This window comes from Gorilla gorilla, chromosome 16 (assembly GCF_029281585.2).
Source record: "Gorilla gorilla gorilla isolate KB3781 chromosome 16, NHGRI_mGorGor1-v2.1_pri, whole genome shotgun sequence".
Classification (NCBI taxonomy): domain Eukaryota; kingdom Metazoa; phylum Chordata; class Mammalia; order Primates; family Hominidae; genus Gorilla; species Gorilla gorilla.
The window spans coordinates 92472557-92493332 of NC_073240.2; the positions used below are offsets into that span (position 1 = coordinate 92472557).

The following is a 20776-nucleotide window of genomic DNA, read 5'->3' on the forward strand; positions in this document are numbered from 1 at the left end:
AGGAGGCAGATGCAACAGGGAGTTTTGCACCCTTGGTTGGATATGAGTGTCCTAGGGCTGCTGTAGCAAAATGCCACAAACCGAGTGACTTAAAAGGACAAATTTGTCTCACAGTTTCAGAGGCTTGAAGTCCCAAATCAAAGCAGCAGCAAGGTCATGCTCCCTCAGAAAACTGTACGGGAGACTCCTTCCTTGCCTCTTCCAGATTCTGGTGGTTTGCGGCAATTTTGACCATTCCTTGGCTTGCAGCTGCAACACTCCAGTTGTGGCCTTCATCGTCACATGGTGTCCTCCCTGATGCCTCTGTGTCTCCATATGGATGTCTTCCTATAAGGGCAGCAGTTATATCGAAACAAGGCTCCACCTACTCCAGAATGTTGTAATCTTAATTTAGCTAATTGCACCTGCCACGACCCTATTTCCGAATAAAGTCACTGTCTGTGGTACTGGGGATTAGCACTTCACCATATCTTTTTTTGGGGGGACCCAATTCAACTTGTAACATGTTGCTTCTTTGCCTTATCTCATCAGTGACGAACGTGCTTCCCACACCACAGTCCATTCAACCTTATAACTGTGATTAGTTACTCAGAGTGTATAATGATGTTACTACCTAGCATTTACACCTTGAAAGAACAACCTTATTATCCTTGTAAGAATGGCTGGGGATGGAAGCTTGTCCTGGTCTTTCACAGGTCCTAGATGGTAATGAGTCCATGTGCAATTGCCTCAGACCTGCTAGGAATGCTCGTATCAACATTCCCATTGAGTTTGTAGGATTTTCCACCCTTAATGAACAGAAGGCATAGTCAGCAATGAATTTTTCCTGTGTCTTTCCTTGGTTTCACCAGATGGGCAAACATGATGAAGCCTGGATGATTCTCAAGCAAGTCCATGACACCAACATGAGAGCTAAGGGGACCCCAGAGAAAGTGTTCACGGTGAGTGTGGGGTTGCCTGCCAATAAGAAGGGGGTTCTCCTCTTCACTGCTTTGGTTTGCTAAAAAGTAATTTAAGCACATAACAGAAAATTTGTCAAAAGGAGAACAAAGACTCTGATATTGCTGTTACTTTATAATAATTATTCTTCACATTTTGATGGATATCCTTTGAGGTTTTTCCTTAGGTTGCTAGTTGTTTTTAAAAATGGTGCCAGGTGCGGTGGCTCATGCCTGTAATCCCAGCACTTTGGAAGGCTGTATTAGTCCATTTTCATGCTGCTGATAAAGACATACCCGAGACTGGGAAGAAAAAGAAGTTTAATTGGACTTACAGTTCCGCATGGCTGGGGAGGCCTCAGAATCATGGCGGGAGGCGAAAGGCACTTCTTACATGGTAGTGGCAAGAGAAAATGAGGAATTTGCAAAAGCAGAAACCCCTGATAAACCCATCAGATCTCATGAGACTTATTCACTACCATGAGAACAGTATGGGTGAAACCACCCCCATGATTACAATTATCTCCCATCATGTCCCTCCCACAACATGTGGGAATTATGGGAGTACAGTTCAAGATGAGATTTGTGTGGGAACGCAGAGCCACACCACATCAGAGGCCGAGGCTGGCAGATCACTTGAAGTCAGGGGTTCAAGACCAGCCTGGCCAACATGGCAAAACCCCATCTCTACTAAAAATACAAAAAACTCAGCTGGGCATGGTGGTGGGTGCCTAAAATCCCAGGTACTCAGGAGGCTGAGGCAGGAGAATTGCTTGAACCCAGGATGCAGAGGTTGCAGTGAGCTGAGATGGTGCCACTGCACTCCAGCCTGGGCAACAGAGCAGGACTGTGTCTGAAAAAAAAAAAGATAACAGAAATAAACAGATTTCTCTGGGGATAAGCATATGTATGTATATTTATGTGTACATATTATTTAATAGTATAGCACTCATTATTGTTTTATATGCTGTCTCCTAGTATTCATAATCATCATTTTAATAAACAGTAATGTTACAAACATTAACACGGTTTTCCTAACATGTCTCTAATGTTAGAAGCTTGTTTATCCAGTTTTACTACCTTGTTCCTGTAAATATTAGTGCAATGAACCTTCTTGTGCACATAGTTCCTTCCCCTTCATGTTCTAGGATTGTTTTATTTCTAGGAGTAGACTCCTAGAAATAAAAGTGCTGGCTCAGAGAGCTTGGATATTTTTATAGCTCTTGAGATACATTGCCAAATCATAATACATTTCAACTGGGTTGTACCGATCTACAATGCCACAGGCAATAGAGGATCCATTTCTTTACACCCTTACCATCATTGGCTATTAGTCTGAATTTTGTTTCTTGCCAGTTTTAAAAGCAAACAAAAACAAACAAACAAAAACCAAAACAAAATGGTAAATGGTAGTTTCTATGAAGATGGCCTGACAGTTACAGAGATGCTGTCTTCCTGCCTGCCATGCTCTGACGAACCAGGAGGCTATAGGCATCTTTGTGCACCTGTTTTTATAACTTCCCCTACTTCAAATCCATTTTCTCAAGGAAACCATCCTGGAGTAACTCCTACCTAACTTTGATTCACTGCTTTTATTTTTTAGCTTCCATAATTTCAGTCTCAAGTAAACCATTTACCCTTGTTAACCTGTTGCTTCAAATGTCTGCTTTTCAGGCAGGATCACACGGTGGCTAAGGACCTGCATCCAAAGTATCAAATCCCAGTTTTGACACTTTCTAGCTGTGTGGCCTTGGGCAAGGTACTCTCTGTGCCTCATTTTTCTCATGGAGAAAAGAGGGATAATCATACCTATATATGTGGCTATTGTAAGGATTAAGTAAAACACCAAAAAAAAAACCAAAAACAAATACAAAAACCGGTGCCTGGCTTGGAGTAAGTGCTACACAGACGTTAACCATTATTTAAATTATTATGACATTTTTTCATAAATTAACTCAAGTTATAAATTTTATGGAAAATTCTTCAATGGGATATTTTCTCAATTCTAATGCTTCTAAAATATCTGAAATATGGGACCAATGCTTTTCCTGCAATTTTTTTTAAAACTTCTATTTTAGGTTCGGGGTACATGTGCAGGTTGTTATAGAGGTGAACGTGTGTCACAGGGGTTTGTTGTACAGATATTTTGTCACCCAGGTATTAAGCCCAGCACCCAATAGTTATCTTTTCTGCCCCCTTCCTCCTCCCAGCCTCCGCCCCCAAGTAGACCCCAGTGTTGGTTGTTCCCTTCTTTGTGTTCACAAGTTCTCATCATTTAGCTCCCACTTATAAGGGAGAACATGTACTGCAAACATTTATTAAGAAACATAATGAATAGAAATGCTCCAAATGAAAGATGTTAAGGGTCACAGTGATTCTCCCGATCTTCCATCCCCGCCGACTCTGTGATGGCCTGTAGTGCTCCCGCTGTGCTGCGGGTGTGGAAGCCACACATTGGTGAGGCTTCTGGGTGTTCTTGGCTCAGTCCTGCCACCCTGCCCCTGCTGCCTCGTTCCATGGCCAGAGGAAGTCTAAGTTTCTCTCCGAGCTCCTGCTTATTCCTGGAAGATGTTTCCATGGTCTTCTGTCTCTGCCTCCAGTCTCTGACTCCACATTGGCTGGATTGGTTTTTGCACTACATCAACCTGGCCTGAAACACGGGCACACACAAGCACATCCACAAAGACACGGAGACACACATAGACATAGGCACACATACAGAGACACACAGACACAGGGACACACGGACACACATGAACACAGACACACAGACACAGAGACACACAGACACAGAGACACACGGACACACATGAACACAGACACACAGACACAGAGACACACAGACACAGAGACACACGGACACACATGAACGCAGACACACAGACACAGAGACACACAGACACAGAGACACACGGACACACATGAACGCAGACACACAGACACAGAGACAGACACAGAGACACACGGACACACATGAACACAGACACACAGACACAGAGACACACAGATACAGAGACACATGGACACACATGAACACAGACACACAGACACAGAGACACACAGACACAGGAACACATGGACACACAGAGGCACACATACAGACACACATGAAGACAGACACACAGACACATTAAGACAGACACAGATGCAGAGACACACAGACACAGGAACACAAACACAGAAACACACAGACACACATTAAGACAGACACACAGACACAGGAACATACGGACACACAGGGACACACACACACAGATACACATTAAAACAGACATGTAGACGCAGAGACACACAGACACACATTAAGACAGACACACAGACACAGAGACACACACAGACACAGACACATATTAAGGCAGACACACAGACACAGAGACACACAGACACAGGAACACAAACACAGAAACACACAGATGCACATTAAGACAAACACACAGACACAGGCACACACAGACACACAGAGACACACACACAGACACACATTAAGACAGACACACAGACACAGACATCACTCATACCAAGCGTTTGGGTTGAATGGACTTCCCGAACATTTGTGAACAGAGGAATTACATCGCAGAGTGCAGCCTTCTCCTTCCTTTCTCCCTGCCCCTCCTCCCATTCAGTCTCTCCACCTCCTTTCCTCTGCCTTCTCTCTATTCTTCTCCCTTTGGAATAAAACAGTTTCTCCTTGCTTATGCATAGTAGGTTACTAGTGTTTTAAATCTGAGAGTGTATTTCTGGGATTTCCCCATGCCTCGAGCAGTTATTAACAGATTTATTTCAAATGCACACAGACTGTCCCAGGAGCAGTCCTGCTGGATAATTCCTTCCCACCCTGTTCTGCCTGTCTGCTCTTGCCTGTCCCAGGCACGCTGTCAGCTCCTCCCCACTTGCATCTTACTCTAGGGCGTCTCGTACAGAAGGTTCCACACAGTGGTGCTTAGCCAGGCGTTTCCTAACTGTTGCTTCTGGAAGGACTCCTTCTACACCAACCAAACAGGCCCCACTGGGAGCCCCATTTTTGGAGAAGTGATCCCACATTCTCTCCTGACGATGCCTTCTACTGTGTGAAGACAGAAACTCTGGCACATTAAAATTTTAGAGAGTTGATTTATGGAGACAGTGATTCATCAGTCAGGTAGCTCACACTGGAAGTGGGTCAGGGCTTTCCCTAAGGAGCACGAGGGAGAGGCTTTTATAGGTCGAACATGTAAGCAGAGCAGAGAAAGCATTCGCTGGGTTAGAGTTTGGGCCATTGCCTCATTTGGATTATTCCAGTGGGAAGTTCAAGATAATACAGCCAGTGTCCACTCAGCCAGGGATTGGCTGAGCTTGTTTCATTTTCTTTAAAGTTCTGAGTTAGGTTTCTGCTTGATGATGTGGGAACCCAGGGCATTAGAGCCACCTCCGTTGAGTGGCCTCCCATTTAGTTATTTTAACAGATATAACTGCCTAATGCTGAAGAATGAGATCTTAGCCAGGAAATAAATAAAAATGCCCATTTTCAGACACAAAAGCCTTTTACAACAGGATCAGAGTTCCTCATTTTCGGGGTGGGAGTGCACCCAGAGGAAGGATGTGCAGGCAGAAATCAATGTGCGGAGAGTTATAAAATGTTGGAGTTGGTCTTATCCCAGCATGCGTGCCAGTTACTAAGCTCTGAGGCATAACTTCTGCTTTGAGTTTTAACCCAACAGGAAGAAGGACTTAAAAAGGTTATGGGCTCAGTATTCTATACTGACTTGATGATTATATTAATGATGTAGAAGTAAATGGCTGGATGGGCCAGAAAAAGAAATGAAAAAAGAGAGACAACCAGAAAGTGGTAACTGACCTTAGAGAGCCAGCCTGTGGTTGGTGGTCAGGGGCAGGTACTCAGCCCAACTTGAAGGTGTTACCTGTTTAACTCCTGTGCGTGTCCCATCAGCAGACGTGCTCATAGATGTGTATTCAGTGGCCTGGAGGGAGAGCTTAGGGCAGTCAGACTCTTAGCTGATGCCCATGCTGTGAGCTCTAGGTTTTACCAGCCCTGTTGGCTGCCTCACAAACTCACAGTGAAACCTTTGGAAGGAGAAGGAGTTGAAGCATTCGGCTGAGAACCCACGATCTGCAGGGCTGGGGTAACACAGGCCATATTCTAATTTAGACTGAATCATAGACAATTGTTCTAATGAATCGTAAATTAGAGTGAGTAATTATGCTTGAAGTTGTCAACACACTCACTCCCTAATCCCAAAGGAAGACTGTTATTTTCTCCAAGGAGCAAAGAAAGGAAAAATTGACATTTGAGAGGATATCTTAAGGCTTTGGGGTGTGGTTTTTAAGGTGCTTCCTGAGTTGATGTTAACTTCCCCTGTAGCCTCCTTTGTCTGTAGCTGGGGGTCATAACATCCATGAAGGTATTGAATAGCTTGAAGCCCAGCTCCAGCCAAGAGTTCAGCTGCAGAGCCTGCTTTGTTAGTTCTGAAGCTTCTCTGTCTGACCTCAGGCGGAAGATCATTTGCAAAGGCTGCATAGCTGGGAGTGGCAAGATGAGTCCAGGAGGCTCACAGTGTGGTCATGTCCTTGACATTTCTGGGAAGAGAGCCTATGCCTGTAGCAGATTCTCAGATTCTCCCAAAAGCTTAAGAAACACTGTTTTGGCTGGGCGCAGTGGCTCACGCCTGTAATTCCAGCACCATGGGAGGCCAAGGTGGGGGTGGATCACGAGGCCAGGAGATGGAGACCATCCTGGCCAACATGGTGAAACCCTGTCTGTATTAAAAAATACAAAAAAATTAGCTGGGTGTGGTGGTGCAGGCCTGTAGTCCCAGCTACTCGGGAGGCTGAGGCAGGAGAACCGTTTGAACCTGGGAGGCGGAGGTTGCAGTGAGCCGAGATCGTGCCACTGCACTCCAGCCTGGCAACAGAGCGAGACTCTGTCTCAAAAAACAAAACCAAACAAAAACAAACAAATAAAAAAAACAGAAAACCCCACTGTTTTTAGGGTTTAAAAAACAATAGCCAAGCTGTCTTCGACCTAGCCCTCGGGAAATGATGAGTCCGTTGTCCACTTTCCAGGGACTGCTTTCTCCCCGTGGATTGCCCAGTCGCATCTGTATTTCCCTTCTGCTGTCTCCTCATATCCTCAGTCCTTTGGCTGAAGAAAGAGATGGAGACACTCTATGGCTCGTCTTTATCCCTGGATGAAAAGTTTATTGGAGGAGGTGATGGAAACAGTTTTTGAATTTTTTTTGAGTATGCTCTTTGAGAAATCGCAGACTCCTCTAGTCCTAAATCAGTTTAAATAGTTACATTAAACTACACATTGAAAACTCTGACACAAAGTGGGGTTCAAATTCTCTATATCCTATTTTTACTTTTCAGGTTTCCAACATCAAAACTCCCAAGCAAATGGATGAATTCATTGAGATCCAAAGTTCAACAGGAACCTGGTACCAGCGCTGGCTGGTCAGATTCAAGACCATTTTCAAGCAGGTATGATTGGGAGCTTACTTTGGATGAGAATGTGTCTCTATGGGAGTCTCTAACCTTAGTGGGTGAAAAATGCAGCTCCTGAACATCCCCACCAACCTGGGCCAGCGTGATGGAGAGGAAGCAACTCTGGAGGGGGGCGTTTGGGCTCCAGCCCACGTCTGCCTCTAGCTTGCTGTGTGCCCTGGAGCTGAAAACTCTCTAAATCTTAGTTTCTTTTCTTTGTTCTTCCTTCCCAAGGCAGGGATTTTGAATGTAGGTAAAATGTCTAGTCTGAGTAAACATTATTCTCTCTAGCAAATTTTAAAATAATCACAGGGAGGAAGAAGTGAGTAAAATAAATGACCCCTTGAGGCTTGTTCTTGATTTCCAAGAAACATTTTTCTAAAAGGGCAATGCCATTTCTCTGGAGCACTGGCTCCTCCAAGTAGGGAGCCAGTCAGCTATTGAGCACTGAGGCAGCCAGACAGCCAGCGTCTATTGGGACTGGTTGGCCTTCATGGTGTATGGTCAGTAAATGTTTGCAATATCCCCCTTGCCCACAGGCAGGGCATAGAACTCAGTAGTCAAGGTTACTCAGTGCCTTGAAGTCCTAACTCAGTGTGCTTTCAATCACGTTCATGGAATGTTGTGCTCCCGGGGAACATCCTATTGGACTGTTAGAGTATGAGGCCAGCCAGTAGGAAGAGAAGAAGAGGCTTTCCTTGTTATTTGGACAGTTTTGCTGCCTCTAGGAGACAGTGGGGTACCCGTTCTCTCCATGGGTTCCTAGGCAACTTATTAGAATATCTGAGTAATGAGCTCTTTGTGGGAGAAACAAAGTCACACATTGCTTTCTTTAACAATCCTTCTCTGGTATGGGTTGTAGGTCTGGGATAATGCCCTGTACTGTGTGATGGGGCCCTACAGAATGAATACACTGATTCTGGCCGTGGTTTGGTTTGCCATGGCATTAAGGTAAGTTCTGTCTTACTTAAATTTCGTAATTCCCTGTGCCTCAGTGGCCTCCTTTACACATTGAGGATTACAGTGAGTTCTGACTTAGAATTTGTATCAGGTAGGATGCTTTGGTTGCAAGTAACAGAAAACCAACTCTAGTGGCTTCTACAAAGAAGAAACTTTTTTTTTTTTTGAGACAGAGTCTTGCTCTGCACCCAGGCTGGAGTGCAGTGGCGCGGGCTTGGCTCACTGCAGCCTGTGCCTCCTGGGTTCAAGCTATTCTCCTGCCTCAGCCTCCCCAGTTGCTGGGACTACAGATGTGTGCCACCACACCTGGATAATTTTTGTATTTTTACTAGAGATGGGGTTTTGCCATGTTGGCCAGGATGGTCTTGAATTCCTGACAAGTGATCTGCCTTCCTTGGCTTCCCAAAGTGCTGGGATTACAGGTGTGAGCCACCACATCCAGCCAGTGGGGATGTCTTTAGTGTTTCCCTATTCACTAAGATTCTGGCTGAGACATGTATATTTTATGTGTTAAGGAGGTGTCCCTCAACCCCTAATCTATTGGTGTTTGTATCAGGAAAAAATTTCTTTTAAATCAAATGCCTTTTCAGCATTTATGGAGGTGGTCATATTTTTCCCCTTGTATTTATTAATATGAGGATTTATATTGTCAGATTTTCTAATAATGAACCAAATTAATGTATTTTCAATGAGTTTGATCTGCATCAAGTCAAGAATGTAGACCCTGATCATGAAATAATTAATCCTGTTGTTGTTGCAACCTTCTGCCTTCTCCACTCCAGTTACTATGGACTGACAGTTTGGTTTCCTGATATGATCCGCTATTTTCAAGATGAAGAATACAAGTCTAAAATGAAGGTATTTTTTGGTGAGCATGTGTACGGTGCCACAATCAACTTCACAATGGAAAATCAGATCCACCAACATGGGAAACTTGTGAATGATAAGTAAGTGAGTGATCACGGGCTTCCCTCACATCAGGGTGACAGTCGTGGGGACTGTTCTTGGGAGGGAGCCGGAGGGAGGATAAGAATCAAATATGGCTGGGAATGAGCGCCAAGGCTGGTGTCATCATCACAACCTGTCATGGCTGCCAGAGACGCCATAGCTCCCCTAGTGGCTGTGTCTGTGTTGTGCTGGCTCCCCGACGCCCTAATCTCCTGGCGAGAGCTATTTCATGCAAGGATGGAGACATTTGACTGAGGACGGTCAGTTGGATCATTTTTCCAAGTGATGTCCTATTAAGAGTGGCTGCCCAGAGAAAGGGCCTAGGGCTCTTACTGCTAAGATTCCCGAACTAGTCCAAAGCCTGGGTGTTGAGCTTTTACTTTGACCCTAGAAGCTTTTCCATGCCAGGACAAATAAAGCCCTGTTGTTATTCTTTCACCTAATATTACTTTGGAGGGTTGATCAGTATGGTCCACAGTCAGCTAGGAGTGTTTTTTAGAGGAAAAAAAAAATCAGTGGAGGATTAGAAAAGTCCTGTTCACATCTTTGTGGGGCTGCTTCCTCAATCCATTTTACTCCTCCTTCTCCTGGTCCTGGGACAAATGAGATGGGCCATCCGCCCTGTTGTGCTTTAGGAATGCCTCTTTGAAACTGTCCTCTGAAACCCTCAAGATGGATCAGGGCAGGACCTTAATCACGCTTACCCAAGCCCACATTATTCACTAAACTGAGCATTTACCCCTCTGCTGTGTCCCTTCTTGAACTGTACTTAGCAAGCTCATCAGGTTGTGAATGGTAAGTAAATGGGTGGCCATGGGCTATACAGCGGCACCTGAAATACCATGGCCCAGATAGTTCAATGTCAGTCACATTAACTGCCCCATATTTACCACTTCAATACAAAATTAACACCACGGATTCTCCCCTCCGGTGAATGTTCTATCTCCCCCTGTCTGCACCCACATATGCGTCTGGTGTCTCAGTAAAGTCCCTACCTGTAGTGACTCCTTCCTGGCCACTTTAGGAAAGGAATGGCTGGGTGAAGCCCAGGAAGGATACCTCTTTCAGTTTATTCTATATTGTTCTTACAGGCTAGACTTCAGCTAAGGCTTCCTGTTATTTAAGGTGAGAAAGTGTGCAATAAAAACGAGAATATTATTTCTACCAATATCAGACCTTTGGGAAGGAAGGTTTTGGACTAAGTATCATTGACATGGGTTCAGATTTTCAGAATTTTTAAAATGCTGAAGCCCAGTCGCAGACATTTCCATACTCATATACCCATGCATCCATACATCCCCTGCAGAGACAGTTCAGAGTCATTATCCTCTGCCCAGAGTGACCACTGCAGGGATAGCGGCTCCAATGCTCGTGGTGGTGGAAGCAGTTCCCCCAAGATGTTTCATTGTCTGAGCTCTTTAGTATGTCAGGAGGTCTTGTGTTGACATTGCCAAGGAAGAAATATCACCCTTGCTTTATTAGGATACTTTGGAAATATTGAAAACTAAGGGACATTATGGATGACTAGATGTCACCCATGGGGTGACACCATTCCTTGCAGAGATGAATTCCCTAAAGGAGACCTCATTTCTGAAGTTCCCAATGTTTAGTGATACATTATTTTGATACAAGTAATACTAATGGTAGCAGTGACAATGATAATAATGCCAATGATAGTCACTGTAGCAGGCAATGTTAATGAGCATTGCTGTGTGCCAGGTGCTACCTTAAGTGCCTTATGTAGATATCTCACAAAACTCCAGGGAACAAGAAATATGCTTTCTCTTTTGCAAGTGGGGAAACAGAAGCTTAGAGAGGTTAAGTATCTTGCTCAAGATCACACAGCTAATATACATAGAAATATCTATCTCCCAACCCATGCATTTGGACTCCAGATCTTGTACTCTTGACAACTACAAATATTTTCTCATTGGGAAACTCTTCATTCCTACAGAGGCGCTGTTTTACATGATACTTTCTGCATGAAAGTCAATACAACGCAGAGTCCTTGTGATTTGTAACAAGCAGGTTTTGCAGTTCTGACACTTAGCTAGGCAGAAAGTGGAGACTTTTGATCCACTCTGTCATTTTAACTTTGCTCAGCTTCTCCGGGCTTTCAGCAAACTGCTGGGTGGGAGTGAGGAGGAAACAGGGGCTGAAGAAAGCAGTGTTGAATCCTGTGGATGATGGGGGGATGGTGAATCCTGTGGATGATGGGGGGATGGTGAATCCTGTGGATGATGGGTGGATGGTGAATCTTGTGGATGATGGGAGGAAGGTGAGTCCTGTGGATGATGGGAGGACGGTGAGTCCTGTGGATGATGGGCAGACGGTGAGTCCTGTGGATGATGGGTGGACGGTGAATCTTGTGGATGATGGGAGGACGGTGAGTCCTGTGGATGATGGGAGGACGGTGAGTCCTGTGGATGATGGGCAGACGGTAAGTCCTGTGGATGATGTTGTGGATGGTGAATCCTGTGGATGATGTTGTGGATGGTGAATCTTGTGGATGATGGGTGGACGGTGAATCCTGTGGATGATGGGTAATGAATTTTGTGGATTCAGGACCCCCTGAGGAACATTATGGATGACTAGATGCCTCTCCCCGCCCCACGGGGTGACACCATTCCCTGCAGAGATGAATTCTTTTAAGGAGACCTCATTTCTGAAGTTCCCAATGTTTAGCGGATATATCACTGTGATAAGAGTAATAATATTGATAGTTAGTGACAATGAAAATGCTAATAATGGTAACTATAGCAGCCAATGTTATTGCCAAGGTCTGGGAATGTATAGGTGTGCCAAGGATTGTCTTGGAGTGGATTGTCTTCACACATTTTCTACCATGTTTCTATGCTTCAAATGTACATAGATGCTTTTGTATGATTATGAAAATATAAATTTCTTCAAAAGTTGTAATGAGTTCATTGTAACTTTCATCATATGGTATATGTTTTTTAACCAACAGACACTAAACCTATACCCACTATTATTTGAAGCCCATAATTCCCCCACTCCCTCCCCAGCAACTTGCTTGAATAAAAAGGGTATTTTTCTCCTTCACTGATTAGGAACCTTTGAAAGTGATCTAAGGAATGAAAGGAGCCTGGCTTCTTTTCTTGAGTTATGCTGCCATCTGCTGGTCGTGAGCTGGAAAACAGCTCATCTTTGAAAACCCCAACCCTCTTCTGAGCGCCTCCATGAATACACGCGTGTTCTTTGGCTTCCTTGGGGGCATTTCTTCTATCCTTACCAGTATTCCTCCTTTGACTTTATTCATACTTGGCTGATTTAAGGTTTCGATGGAAATTATTTTATTGAGTATCACGCATGGTGGAAAATTATTTTTTGTAAACAGGGCTTCACCCACGGAAGTTGTTGACAAAGGAAATTCTATTGAAACCTCAGTTTCATCCTGCAGTAAAACCAATCTCTTTGCCCCCAAGAAGAAACAAAAGTGCCAAGGTTAGTTTTGGTCTGCTCCCAAAGCATCATCTGCATCCTTCTAGTGCCTTTTTGGGGATCTGGGGGCTCTGAGTACCCATGAAGCTTTTGCTTCAAAACCTGTGAGTTTTTGGAAAGTGCAAGAAAGGCAAAAGAATAAGTTCATGTTTTAAACCCTGAGCCAAAATGTCAGGCCAGGCTTCCTTTATTGTTAGCTAAAAACAGGATAGAATTTCTACCCAGAATATGTATTAACTAAGTAATTAATTAACTAACTTACCTTCTCTTCCTGGGAAGACATTTCTGCTTGGTAGGGCTTTCTTCTGTGAGGGTTAGAAGCAGGAGAGCATTATCTTATTTAAACCTTTCTGCACATCAGGGAGAGATGCCTGATTTCTGTCTGTGATAGGTTGTGACCCAGGAAGTAATGTCTTACTCCTGGTGGTTCCTCAAAGCTGATGCTGTGTTCTTACTCAGGTAGGAACGTGTAACTGCTCACTCAGATGATTTGCCAATGAAGGATGGGAGAAAAGCTCTCTTGAGTTCTTAGTAAAGGTCAGAGGTGAATAGCTCAGTATGAAAGTGAAGTTCACAAGATTTAGCTCTAAAATGAGGCCGGTAGGATAGCAGGGGGCAGGAAGAGCAGAGAGAGGAAGAAAGCACACACACACAATAGAACAGAGGTTGCTGTCACGCATCACACTGAAATGTTACATGCCAAGGCTCCTTTGGGGAGGGGGAATAAATGAGCATATTCGTCTTTTTTTTTTTTTTTTTTTTTTTTTGATGGAGTCTCACTCTGTCTCCCAGTCTGGAGTGCATTGGCATGATCTCAGCTCACTACAATCTCCGCCTCCCAGGTTCAAGCGATTCTCCCGTGTCAGCCTCCTGAGTAGCTGGGATTACAGGCACGTGCCACCATGCCCGGCTAATATTTGTACTTTTAGTAGAGATGGGGTTTTGCCATGTTTGCCAGGCTGGTCTCGAACTCCTGACCTCAAGTGATCCGCCCCCCTCGGCCTCCCAAAATGTTGGGATTACAGTCATGAGCCACCACGCCTGGCTCTAAATAAGAATATTCTTCAACTGCAGTGGGACTAAATTTCAGTAGAGTAAAGCTCCTCGAAGATGCCAGTGGTGGGCCAGGTCAATGCAGCTTCTGGTTTCTTGATCCCAGAAAGTTGCCAAGGCTGGGTTCTAGCTCTGATTGTTTAATAACAAGCTGAGCCATCCTAGGCAAATCTGTGACCTGTCTAAGCCTAGGATTCCACATCAGAATGTGATAATATTGATGTAGAATGTATATCGTATTTCAGAGTTGATAACATTTCTCAGCCAAGTTTTGTAGCTTACTCTAGGTCCTGCATGGTTCTTGTGGAGCATCTTCTTGGGTAGTTTGTACTTTGGCTGCTGAAAATTGGATTCCTTTTCCCCTGTCAAACATGTGCACATGTTGTAGCAAATAAATAAGACCTCTATTGAGTTTTGGATATTTATTTTGTCTCTGAGCTCTCTGGTAGTTCTGTTTTTCTCTTGTTACATAATCCTATCATCTGCAAATAACTAGTTCTTTGGCTCCTTTCCTCTCTTTTTTTCCATTATAAAACATTTCAAATATGCAGAGAAGAGAGAATAATATAAGCAGCCCTATTCAGAGCACCTAGCTTTATAAAATCATAAACTATGTTTACTCCAGATGTCAACATTGATGAAGCATTACTCACAGTATTACTCTTTTTGATAATATTCTTCTCCCTCGCCGGAGGTCATGATCACCATTGTCATAAGTTTGGTGCTTTACATTCATGCAGTTTTTACACTTTTTGCATATACATGTGTATCATAAACATTGTACAGCAGTCTTTTGAATGTTTCAAAATTTAGATAAAACCATATTATATTACATGTATAGATATATAATTATTATAAAATATGCAACTTGTTTTTTGTGTAGAATTATGATTTTGAGAATACTCTGTTGGGGGAGAAAGCTATATAACTCAGTTTCATTTAATTCAAATTTTTATATGCATATTTCATAATGTATCCATCTGTTCTCCTTTTGAAGGACATTTAAGTAGTTAATAAACTTTTCTTGCTATTACAAATAAAGCTGCAAAAAGTGTTGTCAGGAAGGAATTTTTCTAGGCTATGTACCTAGAAGAGGAATTGCTGGGTGAAAGGCTAGAAACATTGTTCTCCAAAGGGATTGCATTAACTTGCACTCTCACCAGTAGTATACGGTGTATATTTAGCTTATACTGTTCTCGTTCAACTTTGGTATCATTGTAATGTCCTCTCTTTCTTTTCCTTAAAGGAAATTATATAAGATAGGGATTGTTAATTTTTTGAAGGTTTGGTAAAACCAGCCTCTATAACCAAGTGAGCCTGCCATCTATGGAGACAATACATTTGGATGACCAATTCATTTTGTAATGGTATTTGTATATTCAGGTGTGGTAGTTCTTGTTTTGAAAAATTATATTTTAAAAGTTTTACAATTTATCAGCATAAAAGTATTCATCGTCTTTTCTTAGGATATTTAAAATCCGTTGGATCTGTAATTATAAGTCCTCCTTTTTTGTACTAGTACAATTTCCATTAATATTCACTCTTCATCTCACCAGCTATTTAGAAGTGCATTTTAAGTGTCAAAATACCGTTAAATATTGATCATTTATATATACTTGTGCTATGACCAGATGATGCAGTCTGTATGATTTTTATTCTTAGAAATCAAAATGTGTTAGGACTTTGTTTTTGTTGTTGTTAGGTGTATACATATTTATAACCATTATATGTTACGGGTGAATTGAAACCTTTGTCATTATGTAATGTACCCTTAATCCCTGATAGTAGTCTTTGTTCTAAGTTTACTATCTGATATTATCTATATCTCCAGCATCTTTCTGATCAGTGTTTGTATAACTTTTTCCATTTTTTTGCTTTCAATCTATGTATATTTTTATAATTAAGTGAATTTCTTGTAATTAATATATACTTAGGTCTTCCTTTCTCCACCTAAACTGACTCTCTTTATTTTTAAATCCGTGTGTATAGAACATTTATACTTATTGTAATTATTTATATGGTTGAATTACAGCCTATCATCTTGCTGGCTATTTTCTATTTGTTTTGCATGTTTTTTGTTTTTTCTTTTCTCCCACCCTCTTTTAGATTATTTTCGTAATTCCATTTTACCTTCACTATTGGTTTATTACTTATTCCTCTTTGTAAAAAATTTAGTGGTGTCTTAGAGCTTACAATATACATCTTTAATTAATCATAATATGCCTTCAAGTATTATTCTATTACTTCACTTTTAGTGTAAGAGCCTTATAACAGAACACTCATTTCTTCTCTCCTGTTTTATGTGATTGTTGTCATACATACTTGTTTTACATATGCTATAAACACGTGATATATTGCTACTATTTTTGCTTTACCCAGTGAACTATCTTTTAGAATGATTAAAAATAAAAGAAAAATAGGCTGGACATAGTGGCTCACAACTGTAATCCTAGCACTTTGGGAGGCCAAGATGGGTGGAATGTCTGAGCTCAGGAGTTCGAGACCAGCTTGGGCAACATGGTAAAACCTTGTCTCTACTAAAAATACAAAAAATTAGTCAGGCATGGTGTTGCATGCCTGTGGTCCCAGCTACTTGGGAGGCTGCGGCACGAGAATTACTTGAACCTGGAAGGTGAAGGTTGCAGTGAGCTGAGATACCACCACTGCACTCCAGCCTGGGTGACAGAGTGAGACTCTGTCTCCAAAAAAAAGAGGAAAATGTATTTAACCATTTCTAGAGATCTTCATTTCTTTGTGAACATCCAAGTTTCAAATGTAGATAGGTATTATATTTCTTATGCCTTAGGAACTTCCCTTTATTATTTCTTGTAGTGAAATTATGATGGCAATACATTTTCTCAGTATTTGTCTGAAAGATCTGTTTCTTCTTCAATTTTGAAAATATTTTTGCTGGGTATAAAATCTGGGTGGACAGTTTTTTTTTTTCCCAGTTAGAAATTTAAAGCTTTCACCCTGTTGTCTTTTGGCTTGCATACTTTCTGATGAGAAGTCTGCTGTATTCTTATCTTTATTTATTAATTTTTTTGTATGTAACATGATTTTTTTTCTTTTGCTGCCTTCAAGATTTTCCCTTTATATTTGATATTCAGCTATTTGAATATCATGTGCTTAGGTGTACCACCACCTCCTCATCTTCCTTCTCCTCCTTCTTCTTGGGATTTACTCTATTGAGGTTCTATAAGTTTTATGAACTTATGGTTTGATTGGTTTCATTACTTTAGGAAAATCCTTTGCCTTTGTCTTTCCAAATACTTCTTTCTCTTATCTTTCTTGAATTCCAATTGCACCTGTGTTAGATTGTTTGATATTTTCCCATAGCTCTTAGATGTTTTTCTCTGTTTCTTCCCTTATTTTTCTCTTTATGTTTCAATTTTGGTAACATTTTTTGAGTTATCTATAATTCCAGTAATCCTTTGTTTTTGCCATGATGAGCCTAATAATGAGTCTATCAAAGACATTCTTAGTATCTGTTACATTATTTAAAACAATTCTAGCGTTTCTTTCTGAATCTTATAGCTTGCATCTTTTTGCTGGAATTTCTCAACTGCTCATGCGTGTTAACCATTTTTTCCTTTAAGGCTTTAATATGTTAATAATAATTATATTAAATTCCCTGCCTGATAGTTCCAGTATTTATATTATTATTATTATTATTTGAGACAGAGTTTTACTCTTGTTGCCCAGACTGGAGCGCAATGGCATGATCTCAGCTCACCGCAACCTCTGCCTCCCAGGTTCAAGTGATTCTGCTGCCTCAGCCTCCTGAATAAGTGGGATTACAGGCATGCACCACCACACCTGGCTAATTTTTTGTATTTTTAGTAGAGACGGGGTTTTCCATGTTGGTCAGGCTAGTCTCAAACTCCCGACATCAGGTGATCTGCCCACCTTGGCCTCCCAACTGAGTATTATTTTTTAAGTGATTATGTCTTGATATGATGTTGTTTTATTCTTGCTTCTTTGTATGTCTTGTAATGTTGGGTTGCAAGTCAGATGTTTTGTATGACAGTAGGGACTAAAAAATGTGTACACCTCTTTTGCTAGGTTTTAACAGTATGTGGGGAGGTTAAGAAAATCTAGGCAGTAGTTGAGCTTGGTTTGGATTTTGTTTTAGCTATGGTTACCTTAGAAACTTTTTGAAACTTCCTTTTTTATTGAGGAATAATTTATGTACAGTAAATTTACCCCTTTTCGTATACAGCACTGTGAGTTTTGACAAAGGCATGCAGTCATGTAACCATCAACACAAGCAAGATACAGGACAATTCCATTACCTCCTGGATTTCCCCATGCCATTTTGTGGTCAGCCCTTTCTCCATCCCCAGTCCTTGGCAGCCAATGATCTTCTTTATGTTACTTACATGGAATTATACAGTAGGAAACCTTTTGAATTTGCTTCTTTTACTTAGCATAATGCACTTGGAATTTATCCATGTTATTGCATTTTTAGTACTTTATTTTTATTGTGGAGTAGTATTCCATGATTTGAATGTATTACTGTATTTTGTTTATCCATTTACCTGTTGAAGGGATCTTTGAATTGTTTCCAGATTTTGGCATGGCTAAATTAGTGTTTGACTTAGGATGTTTCTAACTATATTTATATATGAATTTGTTCTACTCTTTTTCTCTTGCTAATTTAATGTTTATATCTTTATTATTTCCCTTTTTGTTCTATGTTCTATGCTTCAATTATCGTTCCTAAAGGCAGTAAATGTGCTAGGATCTTTGTAAAGGAGACAGAATGAGGTATCGTGATTTCACCACTCAGGTATCTTTGAGTGTAAGAAAAGAAAGAGAGGGGAAGTTGGATTTTATTGCCAGACTCACTGAGGCACAAGAATGTATGTCCTTACGCTATTTGATTTACGTTGGCACCAGGATTTCCCATCATGAACATTTTCTGATTTTTCATGAAGTAATATTTCAATATTTGAGGAAGTAAGATGGCCATCTTCTAAGTCCACTCTTTTATTTCTTTCTTGGGGCTACACACAGTAAAAGTACGCCTTGTTTATGGAACCATGCTAAAGCTGCAAAAACAGCCATCTTCTCAACACCCCTATTTTATAGATTTTTTTAAATGCAGGCTTCGAGAGGAGAAGAAAACTGTTTGAGGGCTCCTGGTGGTTAAGTTCTGAAAGTTAGACTCTTCATTTTTTGGAAGGTGGCATCACAGGTTGGGTGAAGGCCTGACCCCTACACCTGGAGAATGTAAGAAGTTACACAGATATTCAGGCAAGAATTTGTTTCCTCTTTTCTTTAAGCAAATTAGGCCCAAGTACATATTTTCTGAAGTGATCCTCTTATTTGTCTTTTGATTTACCTCAGATTAGGACCTGATCTAAGGTAATATGTGAGAGGCCGGGGTGCCTGTTCTTAAGAACTCTACTTCATTTCATGGTGGCTAGAGAGCTTATTAAAATATTTATGTGTGTGAACTTTGGGGAGCCATAGCCTTCATTTATTTTCTCCTTAAATGACGATGTAATTTATGTGAAAGAGAATTCTCTGCTTTCAAAAAAGGCAATTGAAGAGTATATATGACATGCATCTGTGTCTGCACATGCTTTTCCCTCTGTCTGGAATACATGTCCTTATCTTTGCTTAGAGAGCTTTCACTCTTCCTTCAGGGTGAGTCACCTCATACTTTACCCAACTGGATCACAAGTGTCCCCTTAGAAGTGGTTTTATAGCATACCTCTATCTTGATAATCATCACACTAAATTTTAATGGCTGGTTTTCTTGTTTATTTCTTTAATTAGACTGAATTTCTTTAGGGTGATGCCCTCAAGCCTAACACATGTTGAATGTGACTTTGGTGTAGCTTAAATCGCTTGCTGGACTAACCATTGGGTCTGAAGGCAACTGAAACAAAGTGTATGTAATGACAATTTTGTCATGGACCTTGGATTGCCAATGGCTTCTGTTGCCTTAAAGGAAAAGCTTACAAAGTACTGTTGCTAACATTTCTTTCATCTTTTGAACTCTCCTGAATCAAGAATCTTGGGTAGGCCAATTCAGTATATAGGCTGGAGATCGGAGGAGATGATTTATGTAAAGCGTCATAAAATATGTGTTGGCCCTTTCTCCTTTTATCTCTTCCCTTATAACTCTGGCTTTTTCTAACTGACTTGGAGAGACATTTTAAGGGCTGCCTGCGTCAGACCCATTTATGATTTATGGCTCTGCCTTATCAGCCACCCTGGGAAGAATATTAAAATATCACCCAAGGCTACATCAGCAGCCTATTACTATATTAAAGAGAAGGATATATTAAGAAAAGCAAAGGCCTGTAACAGTCTCCAGGAATAGCTCTCTTAAGTAAACATGTCTAGCTTATACATTTTGACATCAGAGGCATCTTCTTGTAACAAAAGACTCACCAATTAGTTTTCCCATGGAAACCTGAAGAATTTAGTGATAGCTTTTGGAGGCCCCTGTTTAAAAGTCTTTAGCAAATTTGGCCCTGAGAAAAATTTCTCAAAATAGTTTGGTTTTCTAGACCAATGATTCTCAAATTTCTTTAAGTATAATAATCTGGTCTCTGCCATTGGTGATTCTGGTTCAAGAGGTGTAGGCTGGAATTTAGGAAATGATATCTTTAATAATAACCTCAAGTTTATTCTGATGCAACTGGTCTGGGGTCCTGCTTTTGGTGAACACTTGCCCGGGACTTCTTGTGTGGGGTCTTTTAGCAGAAGCTAATGATTGGCAGCTCTAGGTTAAGGTTCTGAGCAGGACACGATACAGCATGAAGGATAAAGGTCACTGGCCATTGTAGGTGGTCATGGAGTGAATTATTTGGTGGCCCTTTTGAAAAGGAACAATGGCCATCAGCACCCTGTGCTATCTCTGTCATGCCGATTTCCACTGTATTGTAGTTGCCTATTTGCTTGCACTTTTTTCCAAT

General features: G+C 41.4%; 1 protein-coding gene across 4 annotated transcripts in view; it reads left to right on the plus strand.

Moving 5' to 3' along the window:
* Nucleotides 1–20776, plus strand: part of SV2B (synaptic vesicle glycoprotein 2B) — a 196347-nt gene that overhangs the window by 160550 nt on the left and 15021 nt on the right. For all 4 annotated transcript variants that reach the window (XM_019011197.4, XM_019011199.4, XM_019011200.4 and 1 more), the window contains exons 6-9: nt 852–941; nt 7305–7415; nt 8281–8369; nt 9161–9325. In XM_019011197.4, the coding sequence (XP_018866742.1) occupies nt 852–941; nt 7305–7415; nt 8281–8369; nt 9161–9325 (455 nt within the window). The remainder of the gene's footprint in view (nt 1–851; nt 942–7304; nt 7416–8280; nt 8370–9160; nt 9326–20776) is intronic.